Source organism: Pipistrellus hanaki (genome assembly GCF_964339955.1).
Source record: "Pipistrellus hanaki genome assembly, chromosome: 18".
Taxonomy (NCBI): Eukaryota; Metazoa; Chordata; class Mammalia; order Chiroptera; family Vespertilionidae; genus Pipistrellus; species Pipistrellus hanaki.
In genome coordinates this window covers 4,757,924-4,777,284 of record NC_140520.1, presented here as the reverse complement: position 1 = coordinate 4,777,284, position 19,361 = coordinate 4,757,924, and the positions used below count along the sequence as shown (strand labels likewise).

Here is a 19,361-nt window from a genome sequence, read left to right as displayed (position 1 = left end):
TTCAAAAAACTTCTGGTTTTTATTAGCAAAAAACTGAATCAGGTACGATTTGACATCATCATCATTATTGAAATTTTTACCATTCAAGGAGTTTTGTAAAGATCGAAACAAAAAGTAATCAGATGGTGCAAGGTCAGGACTATATGGTGGATGTGGCAAAACATCCCAACCAAGCTCCATTAATTTTTGCCGAGTGACCAAAGTTGTGTGTGGCCTTGCATTGTCATGATGGAATACAACACCTTTTCGATTTGTCAATTCGGGCCGCTTTTCTTCAACTGCATTGTTTAATTTCGTTAGTTGTTCAATGTAGACATCAGAATTGATCGTTCGGTTGGGTGGTAAGAGTTCAAAGTAGACAATTCCTTTGTAATCCCACCAAACTGATAACAAAACCTTCTTTTGATGAATATCAGCTTTTGATGTTGTTTGAGTTGGTTCACCTGGCCTGCTCCACGATCTTTTCCGCTTGATATTGTTGTAAACAACCCATTTTTCATCGCCAGTTATCAGTCGTTTTAAAAATGGATCATTTTCATTACATTTCTTTAGCAAATCGCAGCTGCTAATGCGTTGCGTTAACTGTGATTCTTTCAGTTCGTGAGGAACCCATGTATCGAGTTTTTAAACATAGCCAAGTTGTTTTAAGTGATTTTCAATGCATGTATGTGATACATGAAGCTTCTCTGCAATCTCACGTGTTGTACTGTGACAGTCCGAATTGATTATTGCTTTGATTAGGGTGTCATCAACTTCAACTGGACGACCAGAGTGTTTTTCATCTTTGAGTGAAAAATCACCAGAACGAAATTTGGCAAACCAATTTTGACACTGCCGTTCTTTTAAGGCTTCGTCACCATAAACAGCACATAACTTTTTATGAGCTTGCGATGCGTTTTTCCTTTTGAGGAAATAAAAAAGCAAAATATGACGAAAATGTTCCTTTTGATTTTCCATTTTTTAACGAACGCCAAACGAAAACTACAAAACAGATCAAAAAACTTTTTTTACTGATTAACAGCTGAATAGCCAACTATCAAATAACAAAATGTGTTTTACATTTGTACTACGTCTGCAAACCTAAAAATTCAACTGAAGCCATATATGTGTGAAACCCGCAATTACTTAGTTGCCGACCCAATAGTATAAAAGGTTGGTGAATAGAAGAACAGAAGCAGTGGTTACTTCGATGGGTCAGTACAGTCTTCGTCTCGAGGAAATGACACTTAGAGTGTCTCTCTCTCTCTCTCTCTCTCTCTCTCTCTCTCTCCCTCTCCCTCTCTCTCCCCTCCCCCCTCTCTCTCCCTCCTCCTCTCCCACCCTCCCTATCTCTCCCTTCCTCTAAAATCAATAGAAAACATATCCTTCCTCTGTCTCTAAAATCAATCAAAAACATTAAGGAGTCTAGATAGGGTGAGTGGATGAACAAAGAATAGCATGTCCATGGAGCACTATTCAGCCATAAAAAGGAACGAAGTGCTGGTGGCTGCTACAGCTCGGATGCGCTCCATAAACATGATGCTAAATGAAAGCAGCCAAATACAAAAGGTCACATTGTGTGACTCCTTTTATCTGGTCCATCCGAATGGCACACCATGGAGACAGAAAGCAGATGGTTGGTGGTTATCAGGAGATGGTGGGGGATGGGGTGTTTTTCTGGGGTTAACAAGTTTTGAAACTAGAGAGAGGTGCTGGTTGCCTAACATCGTGAATGCAGGAAATGCCACTGTATGGGGTGCTTTGAAGTGGTTTGTTAGATGTTAGGTGAAGCTTACCTCAGCTGTATAAAAGGAGTGTAGGTAGAGCAGTTGAGTTTGGAACCAGGGAGAAGACATCTCTAAGACCAAAGGTACAAAAGTAAGTGCAGGGAGCAGTAACTAAGCAAGGTGCTGAGCTAGAAGGTTAAGATTACAGTTGAAGCCCTGTAGCCTCTGTTTCTCAGGGAAATTGGAAATGTGGTCCTCTGCTCAGAGGGAGGTGGGGGGTGAGAGCTGGGTGAGTCTATACAGAAAGTAGGAGGTGTGGAGGGGAATCTTTCTTAAAGTTTTTTAGTATATATTTTTTATTGATTTCAGAGAGGAAGGGAGAGAGAGAGAAACATCAACAATGAGAGAGAATCATTGGTGGCTGCCTCCCGTACCCCTCTACTGGGGATCAAGCCCACAACCCAGGCATGTGCCCTGACTGGGTAGGAATTGAACTATCACCTCCTGGTTCATAGGTTGGTGTTCAACCACTGAGCCACGCCGGCTGGAAATCTTCTTTAAGACAAGTAAAAGGATTGACATTAATGTTCAGTCAGTAGGTTTCTTCACACATAGCAAAGCCCTGGATGTCACTACTGTGTGTGTGTGTGTGTGTGTGTGTGTGTGTGTGTGAACTTCCAAGCCTGTTTTCTGTTTACTGGATCCTTCTGAGGGATTCCCAGTCCTGATTTCCCAAATATCAATATCTGTTCCTACAGACAGACATGTTTTTCAGTCCTCTATTGCCTTTGAATTACATACGTCCTGCAGATCTGTAGGAAACCATTTCAAGCCCCTACCAAGCTATCTTCCTTCGGTTCTTTAGATGTTCTGTTGACATAACACCCTTTAGTTACTATTTCGTGTTGATGTGCTCGGTGCTGGTGTTTCTTGTTATGCTTGATGTCACTGACAGCAGCCTCTGGTTCGCAGGAATCGTTTCTTTGTCTGTTGCCTTTCCCTGGCTCTGAGGCCAGTTTCGAGGCTACTCTAAGGCTCACAGGTAGACAGATGGTGTAGGAAGCAGGTGATTAAGGGTGTTAATTACAAATATTGACAATGGGGTTTGGTCCTCCCACCCCCACCTTAAAAAAATTACACCATTATTGAGGTATAATTCACATACCATAAAATTGACTACTTAAAGGTGTATAATTCAGGGCCCTTTCCCTTTGCATCTGTTAGTGTACCTTCGGTTCTTTAAATTATTGCATCAAGGCTCTGAAGCTAAGCCCCCGTAACACTGGAATGATTTTGAAAAGAAGTGTGACTTACCCTTTGAAATTATTTCACATCTCTTCAAGGAGGACGGGCTTTGTGACCTTCTAAACAATTGTGTTCTTCTAGAAATGTATGCTCCTACTCGCCTAGTTTCCTTTTATACTTTGTAGGGATTTTTAGCCAAGAGGTCTAAATGAAAGGGGAAAGAGAAACTTATGTTTGTTTTTCTGGATCTTGATGTGTGATGATGTTGTCCAGTTTATAATGATACGAGTCCGCTCTGAAGAAAAGCCTACTAATGATGAGAGAAATAGAGAAACGTGTCTGTATCCCATTGGCCCTGTGCCCTCTCTTTGGCGGTAGCGGACGAGGCAGGTGTTCAATGTGAACTGAGGGTGTGTGTGTCTGCCTCAGGTTCCAACACATACGAGGAGGCCGCCGCTTACATCCAGTGCCAGTTTGAAGACCTGAACAGAAGGAAGGACACCAAGGAGATCTACACCCACTTCACCTGTGCCACCGACACCAAGAACGTGCAGTTCGTTTTCGACGCCGTCACGGATGTCATCATCAAGCACAACCTGAAGGAGTGTGGGCTGTACTGAAGCGCGGGCCGGGACCAAAGGTAACACTGGGCCGTGGTCAGCAGCGCGGCAGCCGCGGCTCTCGGTCGGTGCACGTTCTCTGACGGAGAATGTTCTTCCCTTCCAGTGACCACATGTGGGGTGTTGAGACCAGACCTCTCCTGCTGCCTCATTGCGCAGCAGCGACCATGACCATGACCGGGACCAGGGATGGCGGCAGCATGCAGACTCTAGCGCTCTCTAGCACAATCTTCTGTATTCGGGACTCTTATTGACTGCTCAAGTCAAACATGGAATTGGACAGCCGTAAAGTATGAATCAAGACATCACGTGGATTTCAAAATCTCAAACGTTAGGGCAGATGTGAAGCTGAGGTGCTGCATTCCAGAACTTCTATATGTAGCTTCTTCTTGTTAACAGACCATCAGTGGTTTATTTTTTAGGGTGGCTTTCTTTTTTCCCATCAAGAATACACAATTTTATTTCTTTGTTTGCAAAAGAATCTTTATTAAAACACACAGTCTTAACTATGCACAAGATATAAGCAGATCATCTTGAAAATATTCCTCTTAGTAGGAACTCTTTGTTTTTTAACTCTTGGTATGGTCAGAATATAATATTTCTGTACTTGTGTAATTCTTCAGTTATTGGGACTATAATTACGGCTTTTTTTGGATGAAACGTGTGTTACTATTCTGTTAGAAATACCATAGTGATTTCTAAATGGTAATTACAGTGGCGATTTCTGTCTAGCTCTCTCTTTTTTTTAAGCTTAGGGTTGAGGGTTAACCGGGTTTATGCTGATTACCAAATTATTAAATAAATGCTTCTATAGTATGATAAAGTCAACTTCTTGGATACAGACATACCCAGGGCAGCTGCCAATCAAATGCAAATTGCTAAATTTTATCTTTTTTTTTTTTTATTGCTAAATTTTAAACAGAACCAGTGACTTTGCTGCTACGTCCCTACTAAATTGACCGTCTGATCCTTGCTTGTCTGTCTCAGTCAGAGGGAGTTTTGTAAACGATGCCCCTTGTTTTTCATCTCCTGTGGCCATTTTTGGTTGGGAAACATCTGAAGTGTATTAACAGTGCATGCTTTTACTTTGTAAATGTGGTGCCAAAGCCGTTTGCCATTGTTTTTACTGTAGCAATGTTAATTGTAATAACCCTTAGTCAGGACGTTCTTTTGCCGAAACCATTGCATTTGGGGGCCTTTTTCCACGTTGTGTGTACAGATTTTAATCCGTTATAGTGGCAGCAGTATTAAAATGATGAGTAAAGAGTCCAGGTTTGTTCCTGTTTGTAACTAGTCCTTTTGGAAGTAGATTCTTTTTGCCCCTGCTGAGTGTGCTTTGGCCTTTGTCTGAGAGTGGGTTTAGGAAAGAAGGTTCCCTGGAGGCTAGCCTTTTGGTGGAAGTGTATTGTTGAGTCTTGGCCAGCCTTGAGGGTCTTATGTCCCATCTGTGTAAATGACTGGCGTCACAGTCCCTTTCCCAGATTGACATTTTGGTTATGTGGGGAGCTGGACTCGCCTCTGCCTACAGGTCCTTTTGTACAATGTCCAGCAAATGTCATTAAGTAGTGAACGGTCCATTGTGGAAGGCAGAGGAAGAGAAAGCGTTTTGAGCAGTCCATGTCACTGGTTTAAGCAGTGCCTTTTGGGGTCCAATCTTACAGGATTGGATTCTGTTTCATCTTTGGATGTGACCTCTCACTAGTTTAAAAAAAAAATATTCGGTGGTCATCAAAGCTGGTTCCAGAAGTAAGCCACAGTAGTTCAGTGCCTTTATTGGTAGTTTTTTTTTTTTCCTTTCTTATTCTTATTTGGAAAAGTATTACTATGCAGATGGTGTACCTTGTTATCTAATGATTTTATTTTAGGGTTGTGAAAACTGGACCTAAAAGAAAGAAAATTACCAGCTTTAATGAATGATTGACTAATTCCCACAATGTAAATAGGGATGATAGTTCTTGTTTGTTTTGAATATATCTTTCCCTTATTGTATTTTGTAAATAGAATCACCTGGAAATGAGAATTGCTCCACTGTTGTGTTAACTGTAGTATTTCTATAGTCTGGGCTGGTGGGATGGTGTTGTTGATAGCCCATAATAACAGATAACCCCAAAAAGTTGATTTTACTTTGAAATGCATTTTGTATTTTCATTTGAATATGTCTGTGTTCATTTTTAGCCCTTCTGTTAGTGACAAACAGTAGTTCTCCACTTTTCTGCCTCTCACACCATTTACACTTATTCTGTGTTTTCATGAAGATCAACCCCACCCCTCCCCCGTCCCCAATAACTTACCTGAATGTACACTCCTCGGCGGACACAGGGACACAGTTGAAGTCGGTGGTTTTCAAATATGCCTTAAGTCCAGAACACTGGACCCATCTCAGAGATCCACTCGTGGCCAGCGGGCTAGCAATCCATCTTTAACAGGGTTATTCTGTTCATCAGGCTTGCAGATCGCTATCGTATCTTGAAATACAAGATTCTTCCTTACAGCTAGAATGTGGGGATGAAACTTACTATCTGCTAGCCTGGAGAAAAGATTTGATATGTGTAATTAAAGAAACAAAAAGCTGCTGTGTCTGGCTATGAAGAATGCTAGCGATTTGTGATGGATCACGTTTCAGAATTCAGGTGGCCAGGCTGTGGACCATCCAAGAAATCAGCACATTTAAGAGCATTAAATTGTAATAAATGAAGAACAGTATGTACTAGACCTGAGCAGGAAGGACTGCAATAGTAGCTTCTTTTTGTTGACAGCCATATCTTCCTCGTCTGTTAAACCTCGGGCTGTGGGATTGCCGCCCGCTGGACTCTATATAAAGAGGAAGCACCTGCTTCCTGGCCAGTCTGCCCTGCCTTTTTCATTCAGCCTTGCAACAGATTTCACCTCCTGGCATGAAAATCCCAAAGACATTCGCAGTTTTTCGTGAGTGGACTTTGAGATGCCATTTTTATTTTGGACAGATTTCTAAGTCTAGTTCAGTGTATCATTTTATTTCCACTGATAGATTTTCATAAAGTGCTGCCTTCTACGAATAGATGGACCACATTTTTAAAAACTGTTCTCTTGCCTTGTTTACTTTTTCTGCCTATTGGTTTTATGATATGCGTATTTTAGAGTATTTAAAAGTAATTGCTGGTTCTTCCAGTTCTTTTGCTCACCTTCATTGTGTACATCCTGGTCATTGTTCTCCTTTTGGGGTTGTGACGTTCTGTGGGCATTGTTGGCCTGACCTGGCTGAGGACTCCATCTGTTTATCTATTTGCTTAGCTTAGTTCTGGAGTTTCCTATTGCAGAGCTATTGCTGTCAGTTACATAGAAGCCAAAGTTAGCCTCATTCCAGTTAAACCCTACCTTTGATTGATTTTTCTCTCCCAAATGTTAAAAAACTCAGTTAGTCCTCTACTCACTTTTAAAACCTAAAACAGCACTTAATCCCTTCCCTCTTATCACTTGCAAAGCCTTTTAGATGTGATACTGATAAGACTTAGTGTGTTTTTTTTTTTTTTTGGTTTTTTTTTTTAATGTTTTTATTGACTTTTAGAGAGAGAGGAAGGGAGAGGAATGGAAAGATAGAAATATCTATAAGAGAGAAACAACATCGATCAGCTGCCTCTTGCACATCCCCTAATATGGATCAAGCTAACCTGGGCATGTACCCTGACCGGAATCAAACTATGACCTCATGGTTCCTGGGTGGACATCAACCACCAAACCACACCCGGCCGGTTGTGATACTGACTTTACCAACCAAGTTGTCTCACTTTCCCAGTATTCTTCTCAAGGCTTCCCAGTAAAGTGAGAGAAGTGACCTCGGACTGGCCACAGCTCTCGGCGTGGCTTCGTGGCCATCCAAGCACAGGAGAAAACCAGCTGCTCTGAGGCCTCCCGTTGGAGTTGATCTTGCTGTCCATCAGCCATTGGGAAGTAAAAGACACGAGGCCCTGAAGAATGCCTTCCGGAATGGTCAGGATCTCTGTCCGGGTTCCTTTGTTTAGATTTTAATACACACACACACACACACCCCTGCCGTTTTCTCTTAACCTTCTATGAGTTCCTTCTGCTGAGGAGCACGTGCTTCTGAACAAGCCAGGGCAGTGTCTTCCCGGTCCTGCATCAGGCTGGGTCTGGCCTGTCCTCTCAGGAATACAGTGACAGGAATGTACACAGCGCAGAGATGAGATCCGCGATTCAGATGCGGACGTTCCTCGGCCGGGCTACTTTGCATTTGCCAGTAAGAAGCACTTTTTGTCCATGATTTACAGGAGCTAGTTTTTATACAAAATGAAGACAAGACAAGAACCCAAGCATTTCCTTCACTGCATTTATTGATGCGTTGGAAATGGAAAGATTCACATACACGCTAACAATAAGACCTGTGGCAGAGCTAACTGTGAATGCACTGCCATGAGCCTTCACCGTTCCTGGATGAAGAGCACAGCCGGCCTAAGCTGGAGTGGAAGTCCTTCTGGAGGGGCCTGGGCCAGGGCGGGTGAGGGGAATGATGGAGGAGGCCAGCAGGAAAGGCTTTGTGTGCCCGGGGCTGATGTTTGCCCGAAGTCCAGTGGGAACCAACAAGGTGGCAGCCATCATACCATAATTAGCTGGGACACACCGTCTCTGTACGAGCATTCACTAAGCTGTGAGGTTTGAGAGCTGGAATATTCAATAAATTTTGTGCCACTGGATTTTTCTATCTCCTAACCTCTGTTATCCTCCATCGTATGCCCATATTCCATGTATGAGAGATTCCCCCAGGAGATGTAACAAATCACAAGAAATTACCTGTTCTAATTGTTTGTTCTTGCTCATGTGGGATGAAGGTCCTGAGGCCCCAGGAGAGCTGTCCAGTGTGCTGGGTTTTCCCCCCCATTCCCATCCAGCTACGAAATCTTTCCGTCTCACATTCCTATTCTGTTAACTAACAATGGGCTGAGTTATATCTTCCAACTATGATGCTCCATGGTTCTCATCCAATAGAAGTAACATTTAAAGGTGCTTTGTAAATACTCGTGGCTCCCAAGATTACACTGCAGAGCCTTTGTGGCAGCTTTTCCTTTCTCAGCATCTCAGTGTCCCATCTTCATGTTAAAGACCTGAAGGGAAGTTCAAGTGTATGTGAAGCAGGTGAAAGGTCTTTATTTTCTGTGTTATTTTATAAACACATTTTTATTGATTTCAGAGACGAAGGGAGAGGAAGAGAGAAACAACAATGATGAGAGAGAATCATCAATTGGCTGCCTCCTGCACACACCAGGCATGTGCCCTGTCTGGGAATTAAACCGTGACCTCCTTGTTTGTAGGTTGATGCTCAGTGAAAGGCCTTTGCTTTATTTTTTGTTCACTTCATTGCTTGCTTTTTCATGACCAAAAGGCACCAAAAAGTTGTCAGTTTGGTTCTTGGTCAGGATACATCCCAGGGTTACAGGCTCAGTCCCTAGTCGGGGGAGCATGCAGTAGACGGCTGATTGATGTTTTGCTTTCACATCAATGTTTCTCTCACTCTCAAAAAATCAGTAAAAATGTTTAAAAAAAAATAAAAAGTCAACAGTGTGGTATGATTGGGGGGAAGTGTGTCCTCCCTATCTGAAGATGGATTAAATGGGATAAATTTACTTTGGAGGCCTGTGTAGACAGGACATAGCTGTAGCAAGGATTCTAACCTGGTGCTTCAGAGCTGCAAAGATAGAACTCTGTGTGCTGGTTTCCTTTGTAAACCTCGGAACTTAATGCCTTTTAAATATTCTGAGAAGGGCCCAGAGGGATCCATATCTCATATAATAAAGAGCTAATATGCTAATTAGACTGGGCAGCGGAATGACCAGTGGGCGGGGCCGTCAGGCTGCCAGGGCCGATCCTCTTTCACAAATTTCGTGCATCGGGCCTCTAGTACAAAAAATACAAAACCCAAAAAACCACAAAAAGCAAGAACCTCAGAACCCCTGTATGTGGGATTGAAACAGGTAAGTCATGGTTGGAGCAAGCCATTTAGAAAGCTCCATGAACAGCTCTTGGATAGAAGAGGTCTTACCCAGATTTTTTTCTTTGGCCTGAGTTTTGGTTTGTTTTTTAAAAAATATTTATTCGGGGGAGAGAGAAAGAGAAAAACATCGATGATGAGAGGGAATCATTGATCGGTTGCCTCCTGCATGCCCCACATTGGGGATCGAGCCTGCCTGCAGCTTGGGCATGTGCCCTGACAGGGAATCAGACTGACCTCCTGGTTCATAGATGGACGCTCAGCCACTGAGCCACACCGGCCAGGCTTCGGCTTACGTTTTTTACGTGGCAGTAGGCAGGGTGTTTTTCCTTAATTCTCCCGAGTTGGCTTCTTTTCAAGGACTCTTGAATGAATCCAATTTTAACAGCTGCAAGTGTCTCCTTCAGTGTGCTTCGAGCTCATATGGCTCTCTAGCATCAACATTGCTGGTAGCAGCCTGCGTGCGAATGTGAGCTGCTGGCAGAGAGTGTGTTTTCATTTTCATCGACACGTTCTTTTAGAGACTAAACCTTGCTGCCAAGAGCCTTCCTCGCCGGTAGTTGTAAAAATGCTAAATCCATCCTGCACCGCCTCCTGTCAAGATAAATGCAAGCTTGTTTCCCCTCAAAGGCAGTCAGAGGGATCACGTGCTTGTTGGTCTGTTTGGGAAGATGTTTTTTGCATGGGCCCACCCAGCTGCAAAGATATTTATTGCTTAAAGCAAGGTCCACTGGCTTTTCTATTCTGAAGCAAATAGCAGTTGAAATGAGAGTCTTAGGACTGCTCACTTGTTCTAGAATCCATGGTGGAGGAGGAGCAGCAGTAAGATCTCTCATACTCCCAGTGGGACTGTGCTGAGGACCCTGCACACTTACTTAGAAAGTGGCCTGTGTAGCCAGAAACAGTTACCTAACAAAGGAGACTCGGTCTTTGGGGCCCGCGGGGCGGTCTGCTTAATAAAAGGGTGGTTATTCCCTATGTGCCTTCGAAACGAACTCACCTCTAGTCGGTGACCTGGGTGTCTGAGCGAAGACACATAGACCTCTGTTAGTAAAGAGGGGTGGTAGGTTTATCAAGGTTTTGTTTTTCATTGATTTTTGCTATTGTGTTTGGGATAGTTCACCGCAAAACCTGGCATTGATTTTCATACATGGCAGCGTTTACATAGGATTTCTCTCTGTGCCTTCCCTGCGGTTGTATTTGTGATCATGAGAACAGCCCTGGGAGGTAGTAGAGAAGTCACCTTCACTTTGCCAGTGAGGGGCCCATGAGAAATGAAATGTGTACGTTTTGTAAGTTGCAGAACCAGCACCGGACCTGGTCTGGGGTCTCCTGGCTCCTGGCCTCGGGCTCTTTAAGCTCGCCGGCCACCCTGCCCTGAAAAGAATGTGCGAGACCATCCGGTCATGTACACCTCCGCTCCGCGGGGGTGCGCACTCCCTCCCCATCTCACGGGGTCGTGACCGGGCATTTTCTGCTTAAAACCGCCCAGATGCCACGCCTGTGCGCGGAAGCTGCTCGAGGGGAAGGACGGCGACTAGAAGAGCCCGCAGTCCTTGAGGTTCTCCTTGATGATGATATCTGTAACCGCGTCAAACACAAACTTGACGTTTTGCGTGTCCGTAGCGCAGGTCATGTGGCTGTAGATTTCTTTGACATCTTTTCGCATGTTGAGGTCAAGGAACTGGCTCTTGATATAATTCCCTGCGTCCTCATAAGAGTTGTTTCCTGGTTTTCCAGAAGAAAAAAAAAATAGTGAAGAAGTGGGATAAATTAACCCTTAGCTGCTCACTTGCTTTTTGGGTGACTGACTTGACCCTCAAAGTGTTAGGAGTCAAAGCAAAAGCAGTTGGAGCCTGCTTTTTTTTGGGGGGGGGGTAAGAGGGGGGAGGCCCTCTCCTGTATTGCACCCCAGTGTTTCTCACTTGAGTTGAGCAAAGAAGTCAAGGTGAGAAGTGTCTGTCTCCACCCTTGGTTTCTGGTAGATCCCATTGGAATCGGCCAGTGGTCGGCAAACTCATTAGTCAACAGAACCAAGTATCAACAGGACAACGATTGAAATTTCTTTGGAGAGCCAAATTTTTAAAACTTAAACTATATAGGTAGGTACGTTTTTATTCACTCAATTAGGGTACTCCTAAACTGGCCTTTGCTAAAAACTCAAGAGGCCAAAGAGCCGCATGTGGCTCACGAGCCACGGTTTGCCGACCAGGGGAACAGGCAGCCGGTGGCTCTCCTGCATCTGACATCTGAATGTAAACCCAGCTCTGTCCACTGAGCCAAGCCAGCCAGGGCGATGATTCTAACTCTCCCTCTCTCTTCCTCTCTGAAGTCAATAAAAATTAAATTGGGAAAACCTAGAACTGGATGTCCATGTTTCTCTGATGAGACAGCCAAGTGTCACTTGGACATCACGGAGCTCCTAGGAGGAAGGAGTGCTAGGGGATACGGGGTTATCAGCGTGACATCAGCAGGGACGTTACTTAAATACTCCTCAGAGACAGGTTCCTCCCGGCCTCCGCGGTTTGGGAAGTGGCTCACGCTGGTCCCCAGCCCTTGACACTTACCCTCGTACTCGGGGAAGCAGATGCTGAGGTGCACCTTCTTGATTTTTTCCTCAAAGAGGTCCTTCTTGTTGAGAAAGAGGACGATGGACGTGGCCGCGAAGAACTTGTGGTTGCAGATGCTATTGAACAGGTGCAGGGACTCGTGCATGCGGTTCTAGGGGGAGGAAACACATCAGGCACCAGGCTGGGCTCATGGGATGGGTGTTTGCCTCCTGTTCTGGGAGAGGCTGGTGCCAAATGCCAAAAGCAAGATCGGGAACAGCTTATCTCTCGTTCAGCCAACAGCATCTGGCTTCCTCCTGATCTTCCTGTCCGCGTGGCGGGGGCATCATCGCGCTTGTCTGGGTCTGTTTCCCGATCTCGGGCTGTTACGCAGGCTCGGTGAGCCCATGCGTGGAGCATGCCGTGATGGTGAGGGCCAGGAACGCCCTGCAGGCCTTTGGGAGCCGGGGCACACTGAGGATTGTGACACCCGCACGTCTCAAGCTGCTGATCTGGGTGGAGACCCGGCCCTTGTTAGCGTGCGCCCATTTGCGTCTCCAGGATGATTTGGATGGGCTTCTGATAGGGTCCCGCATCTCAGTGTGGGCAGGAATGTTAATGGTGCCGAACGGTGAGGGCTAGAGAGCCCGGTGCCACACCACAAGCACTTCTGCCCATTTCCTTCTCTGAGCGCCACTTTGAGCGAGGAGAACTGGGGCTGTGTATCTGCAGGGCCCAGAGGAGCCCAGGCCAGCCCGGTCTCGGGAAGCAGGCCCTGAGGGTCTTGAGGGATGCTCTTAGCTAACTTGCTCCATCTTTTCATCTGATGAGAAAGCAAACCTAACGTGCAGCCTTTTGTCATTGCTAATCCTCCTGCAAACCCAGTCAGAGCCCGCAGACTTGAAGAGGTCTTGGAAGACGAGCAGGGTGGGAGACGTTCCGCTAGAGGGTGTGTAGGGTGCCCCAATGGGACGTGAGCTAAGGAGAAGGGAGAACGCCGGGAGGGGGGACAGGAGGCCACTCACCACTTCGTCGTCTTCCACCAGCACCATGTCGTAGGCACTGAGGGCCGCACAGAAGATGATGCACGTGACCCCCTCAAAGCAGTGGATCCACTTCTTCCTCTCCGACCTCTGCCCCCCCACGTCAAACATCCTGAGGGAGGAGGGCGGGCCTCGTGGGGGGCGGCCCCATGTGCGGAGACAGGCCCCCTGTCCGGTGGCTACCCCCGGGAGGCGGCCGGGTGGCAGTGAGGGCGAGGAGGGAGGACACCGGTTCGGGAGGGCGTTAGTGAGGGTCAGGGCGCACGCCCGCGCCCTCTGATGTCAGAGGTGCTCTCGGGTGCCACCGTCTCACCTGAAGTTCAGGTCTTTGACGGAAAACTTGGTCTCTATGATGCCTGTGGTTTTGACTCTGGACCGGAGCACATCTTGCTCATTGGGGAGGTAGTCGGGGGCCGTGATCCGGTCTAGCTGGTTGAGGTAGCTGGAGAGAAGGGGTTGGCATCGATGACATTACATTCTCCACCAACACGGCCCGGAGAGGCCAAGCATCACCCAAAGGCACACAGCTAACTTGGCGATGGAGCCAGGACCGGAATCCACGCTGTTAAAACAGGCTTCTTCCCTGGGGGCCTCGTGCCTCCTCACGAAGGCAGTGTGGGGTGGGCTGAGGCCACGTCCCTCTGAGGCAGCGGCTCCGCCCCATTGGAGTCGAGTCAGGAAACTGCCATGCATTTCCCCTGATGACAGGGGTTCCTAGACTCTCAATGAGACTTGGTGGTTTAAAAGGTGCCAGAGGGCCAAAACCGGTTTGACTCAGTGGTAGAGCGTCGGTCTGCGGACTGAAAGGTCCCGGGTTCGATTCTGGGCAAGGGCATGTACATTGGTTGCGGGCACATCCCCGGTAGGGGGTGTGCAAGAGGCAGCTGGTCGATGTTTCTCTCTCATCGACATTTCTAGCTCTCTATCTCTCTCCCTCCCTCTCTGTAAAAAATCAATAAAATATATAAAAAATAAATTAATTTTAAAAAAAGGTGCCAGAGGTTCCATCCAAAAAAGTGGAGTGGACTAAGAAACCGGAGGACACTCAAGACTGGAATCACTGTGATGTTCTATCCCGTTTATATCCTGAATCAAGTTGGGCGAACAGGTGGCATATGGGGGAGACTTGAATGAACACTGACCTGGCTACTTGGTGACATTCAGGAATTTTAAATATTTAGTTGTAGTGATTGTGTTGTGGTTTGTTTTTTAAAAAGAGCCCTTCTTTTTAGAGATACATAATGAAATTTTAGGATGAAATGATTGGCCACAATATAATCCAGTGGGGGGTGAAGATAAAATGAGTGGCCTTGAGTTGATAACCGTAATTCGTTGTATTATTCTACTTTTGTATATGTTTGCCAGTTACCTTTTTTTTTTTTAGTTCAAAAAAGAAGGTGGGGGGAGGGGTGGAGCAGGAGGAAGGCAGATGTGAAGTGAAGGGACCGAGAGAAAGAGGGAAGGAAAATTAATTCAGGTTCCTACTGTGCGCCAGTAATCCCACATCCTCATTCAACCTGGCCAACCTGGCCGGCCCCATGGCTCAGTAGCTGAGTGTTGACCTATGAGCCAAGAGGTCACGGTTTGACTCCTGGCCGGGACACAGGCCCGGGTTGCAGATTTGAGCCCCAATCTGGGGCGAGCAGGAGGCAGCGGATCAAGGATTCTCTCTCATCATTGATGTTTCTATCTTCCCCTCTCCCTTGTTCTCTGAGATCAATAATTAATTAAACAAAGCAGTACGGAGCTGGGAGCTGTGGCCCATGTCCCGCCCTAAAGGCCTTCAGTTCCGAGCTCAGTGAGACACCACGGGGCCCAGCAGGCCGAGCTCGGGCCCTGGGTCTCCAGCGTTCCGTGCCTGGAACTTCAGGCTGGTGAGACGTCTCCCCGAAGGTGACGGACACCTCCCCCCGCCCGGCCCCAGCTAGCTTACTAGGCCGCCGAGTCGTTGAGCTGGTACTCCGCCGCTCTGTCGAAGCAGGCCTGCACCCCGCCGTCCAGCCACAGCCGCCTGATGGCCTCCACCAGCTCGGCGGGCATGGTGCCCTCCTCCAGGGAGTCGGCCAGGTTGTTGAGCTGCCGCCCGGCATCCTGTAAGGCAGAACCCTGGCTGAGCACCACAGGGAGCCCTGGCTGCCCAGGAGGCTTCTGGGAATTCTGCTGGAAGGGCGGCACTGCATCACTCCCGAAGCCTGGGGGGGAGCCAGGTGGTGTCCAGGGGAGAGTCCACCTGAGAAAACACGCATTAATTCCCGAGATGCAGAGGGTGGCCACGCGTCCAGTCCTGGGGTGCTCGGAGGATGGCAGGGCCCAGGGGCCCCCCTGGGAGTCTCCATCCTCCACCCCGAGGCGGGAGCGTGCGCCCGGCACGTGCCCTTTGCTTTGGAGACCGCACTTCGCAGAGCAGGCTGACCGAGAGGTGGATGCGGCGGGCGGCGGCAGCCTGTCCCTGGGTGAGGTGTGGGAAGAGGCCAGCCCTGGCTCGAGGGATTGAGCTGGGAACAGTCCCACCCCAGGGCGAGGAGCCCACGGAGCGATTTCAATGGTGAAATAAGACCAAGAGGCAGAGAAAACGTTTACTGTAAAGGAAGGAATTGCAGCCCAGCTGGCCTGGCTCAGAGGTTGAGCGTTGACCTAGGAACCAGGAGGTCACGGTTTGATTCCTGTCAGGGCACAGGCCCAGGTGGTGGGGTCGATCCCCAGTGAGAGGCCTGCAGGAGGCAGCCAGGCAATCCTCATCATTGATATGTCTCTCTCTCTCTCTCTCTCTCTCTCTCTCTCTCTCTCTCTCTGTCCCTTCCCATCTGAAATCAATAAAAACACATTAAAAAAAAAAAAAAAAAAAAGACAGGAATTGCATGCTTGCTCCAGATGTGCACCTGCCTCCGGGACTGAAAAGCTTGGAGGCCCAGCAGGTGGGATTCTGGTTACACCCTTTTCAGACGCGTGGTTCCTCGCAGCCTGTTGGCTGCTGGTCTGCTCCTTGCTAGCCTTCCCTCCCTCCAGGCCCACCCGCATCCCGTGGGCACCTACCGCGCAGCTGGGCTGGGCGTAGTCGATGCCCAGGGTGGGCATGGCGCGGACGATGGCCAGAATGGACTGCAGCACGTTGCCGTAGATGACGGCCTTGTACTCCAGGCACTCCTCCGGCGAGTAGCCGTCCTGGTGGATGATCCTGCAGGGAGCGCCGCCCGCAGCGGGGCTGAGCCGCCCGGCCTGGCGGCAGGGGGCCTGGGGGCTCTACAGCCGTGGTTCCCAGCTTTGGGCACATGCCCCGAGGGGTGGGGGGCAATCCGAGGATGGGTTATCCACAGTGAATATTTTCCCATTTCTTATGGCTCTAGGGGCCTCCTGGACAGTATATAAATGTGTATTGTGATACATGTATGCATCTCAGTTCTCTATCATATGTTTTGAAGTTTACTTGCTATTTTTTCGTATCACTTATTTTTTAAAACCATTTCTTAGGGATTTCTCCCTCAGGACTTCAGCTGTCCTTTTGTTCCTTTATCTTTGTCTTTCGTGGGAGTCATGTTTAGACCAAGTGAATGGCCTGTTAGGCGCCTCCACGTGAGTAGAATAATAAGAATTTTCTGTGTCACAGTCAGGGGGCGGGGCATCAGGGTCTTAGAGATGCTCAGGTGGGCGTGGCCCAAAGAGACTGGGAACCACTGCTCTGAAGGATCCGGAGAGCCTGACCTCTGTTCCAAAGGGGGGCGTTAGAGGCAAGGGGGTGCAGGTGAGGGGCGTCGGTCCCTCTGTCCTAAAGACCCAGCCGCCCCTCTGCTGGCTCTGCCACTCCCCTGCCCCCCGCCCCCACCTCCCGGGCTTCCCTCACTCACTTCATCTGCTTGACGATGGTGCTCTTCCCCGACTCCCCGGCCCCTGCGGAGAAGGGCTCTTGCTCCAGATGTGCACTCCTCCACCACCCCCGCCCCCCGTGGGGCACAGCTCCCGGCGGCCCTCGCCTGCCAGCCTGAGCCAGTTGGGGGAATTCTTGGACACTCTCTCCTCTCCCACCCTTTCACTCAGGAGCCAGAACCCAGGCAGGACTGGAGGGAGCTGGTCCCTTCACAGAAATGCTGTGTTTCTCCATCACGGTGTTATTTCCTTTATTGACCAAAATGCCCTAATCTCCCTCCATCAACACCCACACACCCTCCGGCCCTCCCCCAGCCGGGGCTGCGGGCTCTAAGCGGCTCATCCTGAAGATAGAATAAAGCTGATTAGGCTTAAAAGATCCCAGCTGGCCCCCTCTTCCCCGCCTCTCGCCTCGGGCCCTGTGGCCTCAGGGCTCGGGGACGGAGAGATGCTCCTCCAGGGTGTCCCCAAGGTCAGGCCGCACCACAGGGTGGGGCAGGCCTGGGCTTCCACACCCTGCCCAGCTGCCCTCCGCACAACACCCGCCCCCACCCCCACCCCCACCCTGCGGTTTTCCTGAGCCAGGTGGCCGAGCTCTATGCCTTGGTTCTATTTACAGCCGAGACCAGGATCTCCTCTGACTGACCGCCGAGGTGTGGTCCCTTTTCAGCCCTGACCCCTGGTCTGCTCAGGATCCTCCCCCGCTGAAGGCCGGGCCTCCCCTCAGGGCGCCTGCCCCCGCGGTGTTTACCAGAGCGGGAAGGAGCCCCTGCGCCTACATGGCACCGATGGTGCGCGAGGCAGGCCTTGCCAGTGCCTGTCCTCCGGGTTCTCTGGCTGCGTGTGGGGCCCGTCCGCAGCCCAGGTGTGTGGTTTTGCCAAGCCCCGAGGTGTAGGGTTTGGTTAGGTTCAGAGGGGGCCGGGCCATCCTGGCCCCGGTTCTGTTCCTGGTCCAAGGACTACAGAACCATCGCAGTGGAGCTTTATGATCTGCACCTCAGCCCTGGAGGGCTGGCCCCCCAGCCTGAGCCCGGAGTGGGAGAGGGAAGGGGAGAGGGACGGGACCGGCCTGTCTCCCCGCCCGGTGGGGTGGGCTGGGCTGGAACCACCTCCGCCCAGGCCCAGACTGAGCTGGTGGAGAGGGCCTTCCCCTCCCGGGCTCCTCTCCCGCCGCCTCACCCAGCAGCAGCAGCTTGACCGTCTTGGCCTCCTTGTCCGCGTCCTCCTGCAGCTTCCTCTCCAGCTCCCTGGACCGCTTGGCCAGCTCTCTGTCCTCGGCACTGGCTCCGCTCCCCATCGCCCGGTCTGCTCCGGCGGCGGCTCCTCTGGGGTCTCCGGGTCTGGGAGGAGGAGGACGAGGGAGCAGCCAGCTGGGGGAGTGTCAGGTCCGCAGGCCTGCGAGGCTGGTCTGCAGCCGGAGACCTGCTTAGTGTGGGGATTGCAGCCCGTACACCCAGCGCCCGATGGCCAAGCCAATTAAGCGCTCAGGGTGACAAAGGGCAGAGGCGCCGTGTTTCCGTGACCTGCTGGGCTCGGGGACGAGAGAACAGGCGAGGGTGCTGGGGTCCGGAGTGAGGTCACGGCTGCCCCTCCTTTTCGGGGGCTGACCCCTAACCTCTCTCTCACAGACTCACTGGCCTCTCAGAGCCAGAGATGAGAGGCACAGACGTAGGTCATGTGCCTTCCTGGCTCATGGATTGATGGTCAACCAATGAGCCGCACTGGCTGGGCCTGGCATGAAGATGTAAACATGTTCTCCAGCGATTCCGATGTGCAGCCAGAGTAGGGAGCCATTGAGCTCACAGGATTTCCCTTTCCCTTTCCTCCTAGAGCTGGGACAGAGCGGCCGCGGCCTGTGGCACGGAGACGGGGGGAGGTGGGGCCTGTGTCTCCCACCTGCCAGGAGCCCTGAGCACCTGCCAACCATCGTGCTCCTCCAGCCGCCCTGCGGCTGCGTATCTGGGCATCTGACTGAGAAGCACTGGCCTGGGGCCCAGACTCTCGGGGCGGATGGAGAAATAGGCAGCCGCCAAGGGGCCGTCCATGGGGATCTATTTTCCCAATCAAAAATGGACACGTGCTTAGGGACAAGGGAAAACAGGACAGCGCCTTTGAAACGGTGACTCCCCTGGAATCTTGGCTATAAGGTTTCAGTAAGGCCTGCCCTCGCCTACCTGCAATCCTGGTAACACACCCCTGGGCCAGAGCTGGCTGTGCCCTGCACTAGCCACAGCCAGGAACGGCCAGGGGCTATACTAAACGGTTTAGGGGGCTCATATGCATTCATTCTCACGGTCACTACAAGCTGAGTGCTCTTGGCCCCATTGTGCAGATCGGATAACTGAGACTTGGGGGTT

General features: G+C 49.6%; 2 protein-coding genes across 2 annotated transcripts in view; one reads left to right on the top strand and one right to left on the bottom strand.

Moving 5' to 3' along the window:
- The window catches only part of GNAI3 (G protein subunit alpha i3), a 32,915-nt gene extending 27,190 nt beyond the window's left edge, over positions 1-5,725 (top strand). The window contains exons 8-9 of the mRNA XM_084866271.1: positions 3,381-3,591; positions 3,678-5,725. Coding sequence (XP_084722397.1) covers positions 3,381-3,571 — 191 coding nt within the window. The 3' untranslated portion in view covers positions 3,572-3,591; positions 3,678-5,725. The remainder of the gene's footprint in view (positions 1-3,380; positions 3,592-3,677) is intronic.
- On the bottom strand, positions 3,955-18,450 carry GNAT2 (G protein subunit alpha transducin 2). Its single transcript, XM_084866311.1, has 8 exons — positions 18,184-18,450; positions 16,986-17,028; positions 16,177-16,318; positions 15,077-15,234; positions 13,457-13,585; positions 13,126-13,255; positions 12,119-12,272; positions 3,955-11,279 (listed from the first exon to the last, which is right to left on the bottom strand). Exons 1-8 carry the CDS (start codon positions 18,299-18,301, stop codon positions 11,089-11,091), a joined length of 1,065 nt encoding a protein of 354 aa, XP_084722437.1. The 5' UTR covers positions 18,302-18,450; the 3' UTR covers positions 3,955-11,088.
- Positions 18,451-19,361: the final 911 nt, after the last annotated feature.

Coding starts and splice junctions, on each gene's coding strand:
- GNAT2 (XM_084866311.1), bottom strand. CDS start 18,301: ATGGGGAGCGGAGCCAGTGCCGAGGACAGAGAGCTGGCCAAGCGGTCC. Junction 17,029..18,183: donor GGTCAAGCTGCTGCTGCTGG/GTGAGGCGGCGG, acceptor CCTTCTCCGCAG/GGGCCGGGGAGTCGGGGAAG. Junction 16,319..16,985: donor ACCATCGTCAAGCAGATGAA/GTGAGTGAGGGA, acceptor CGCTCCCTGCAG/GATCATCCACCAGGACGGCT.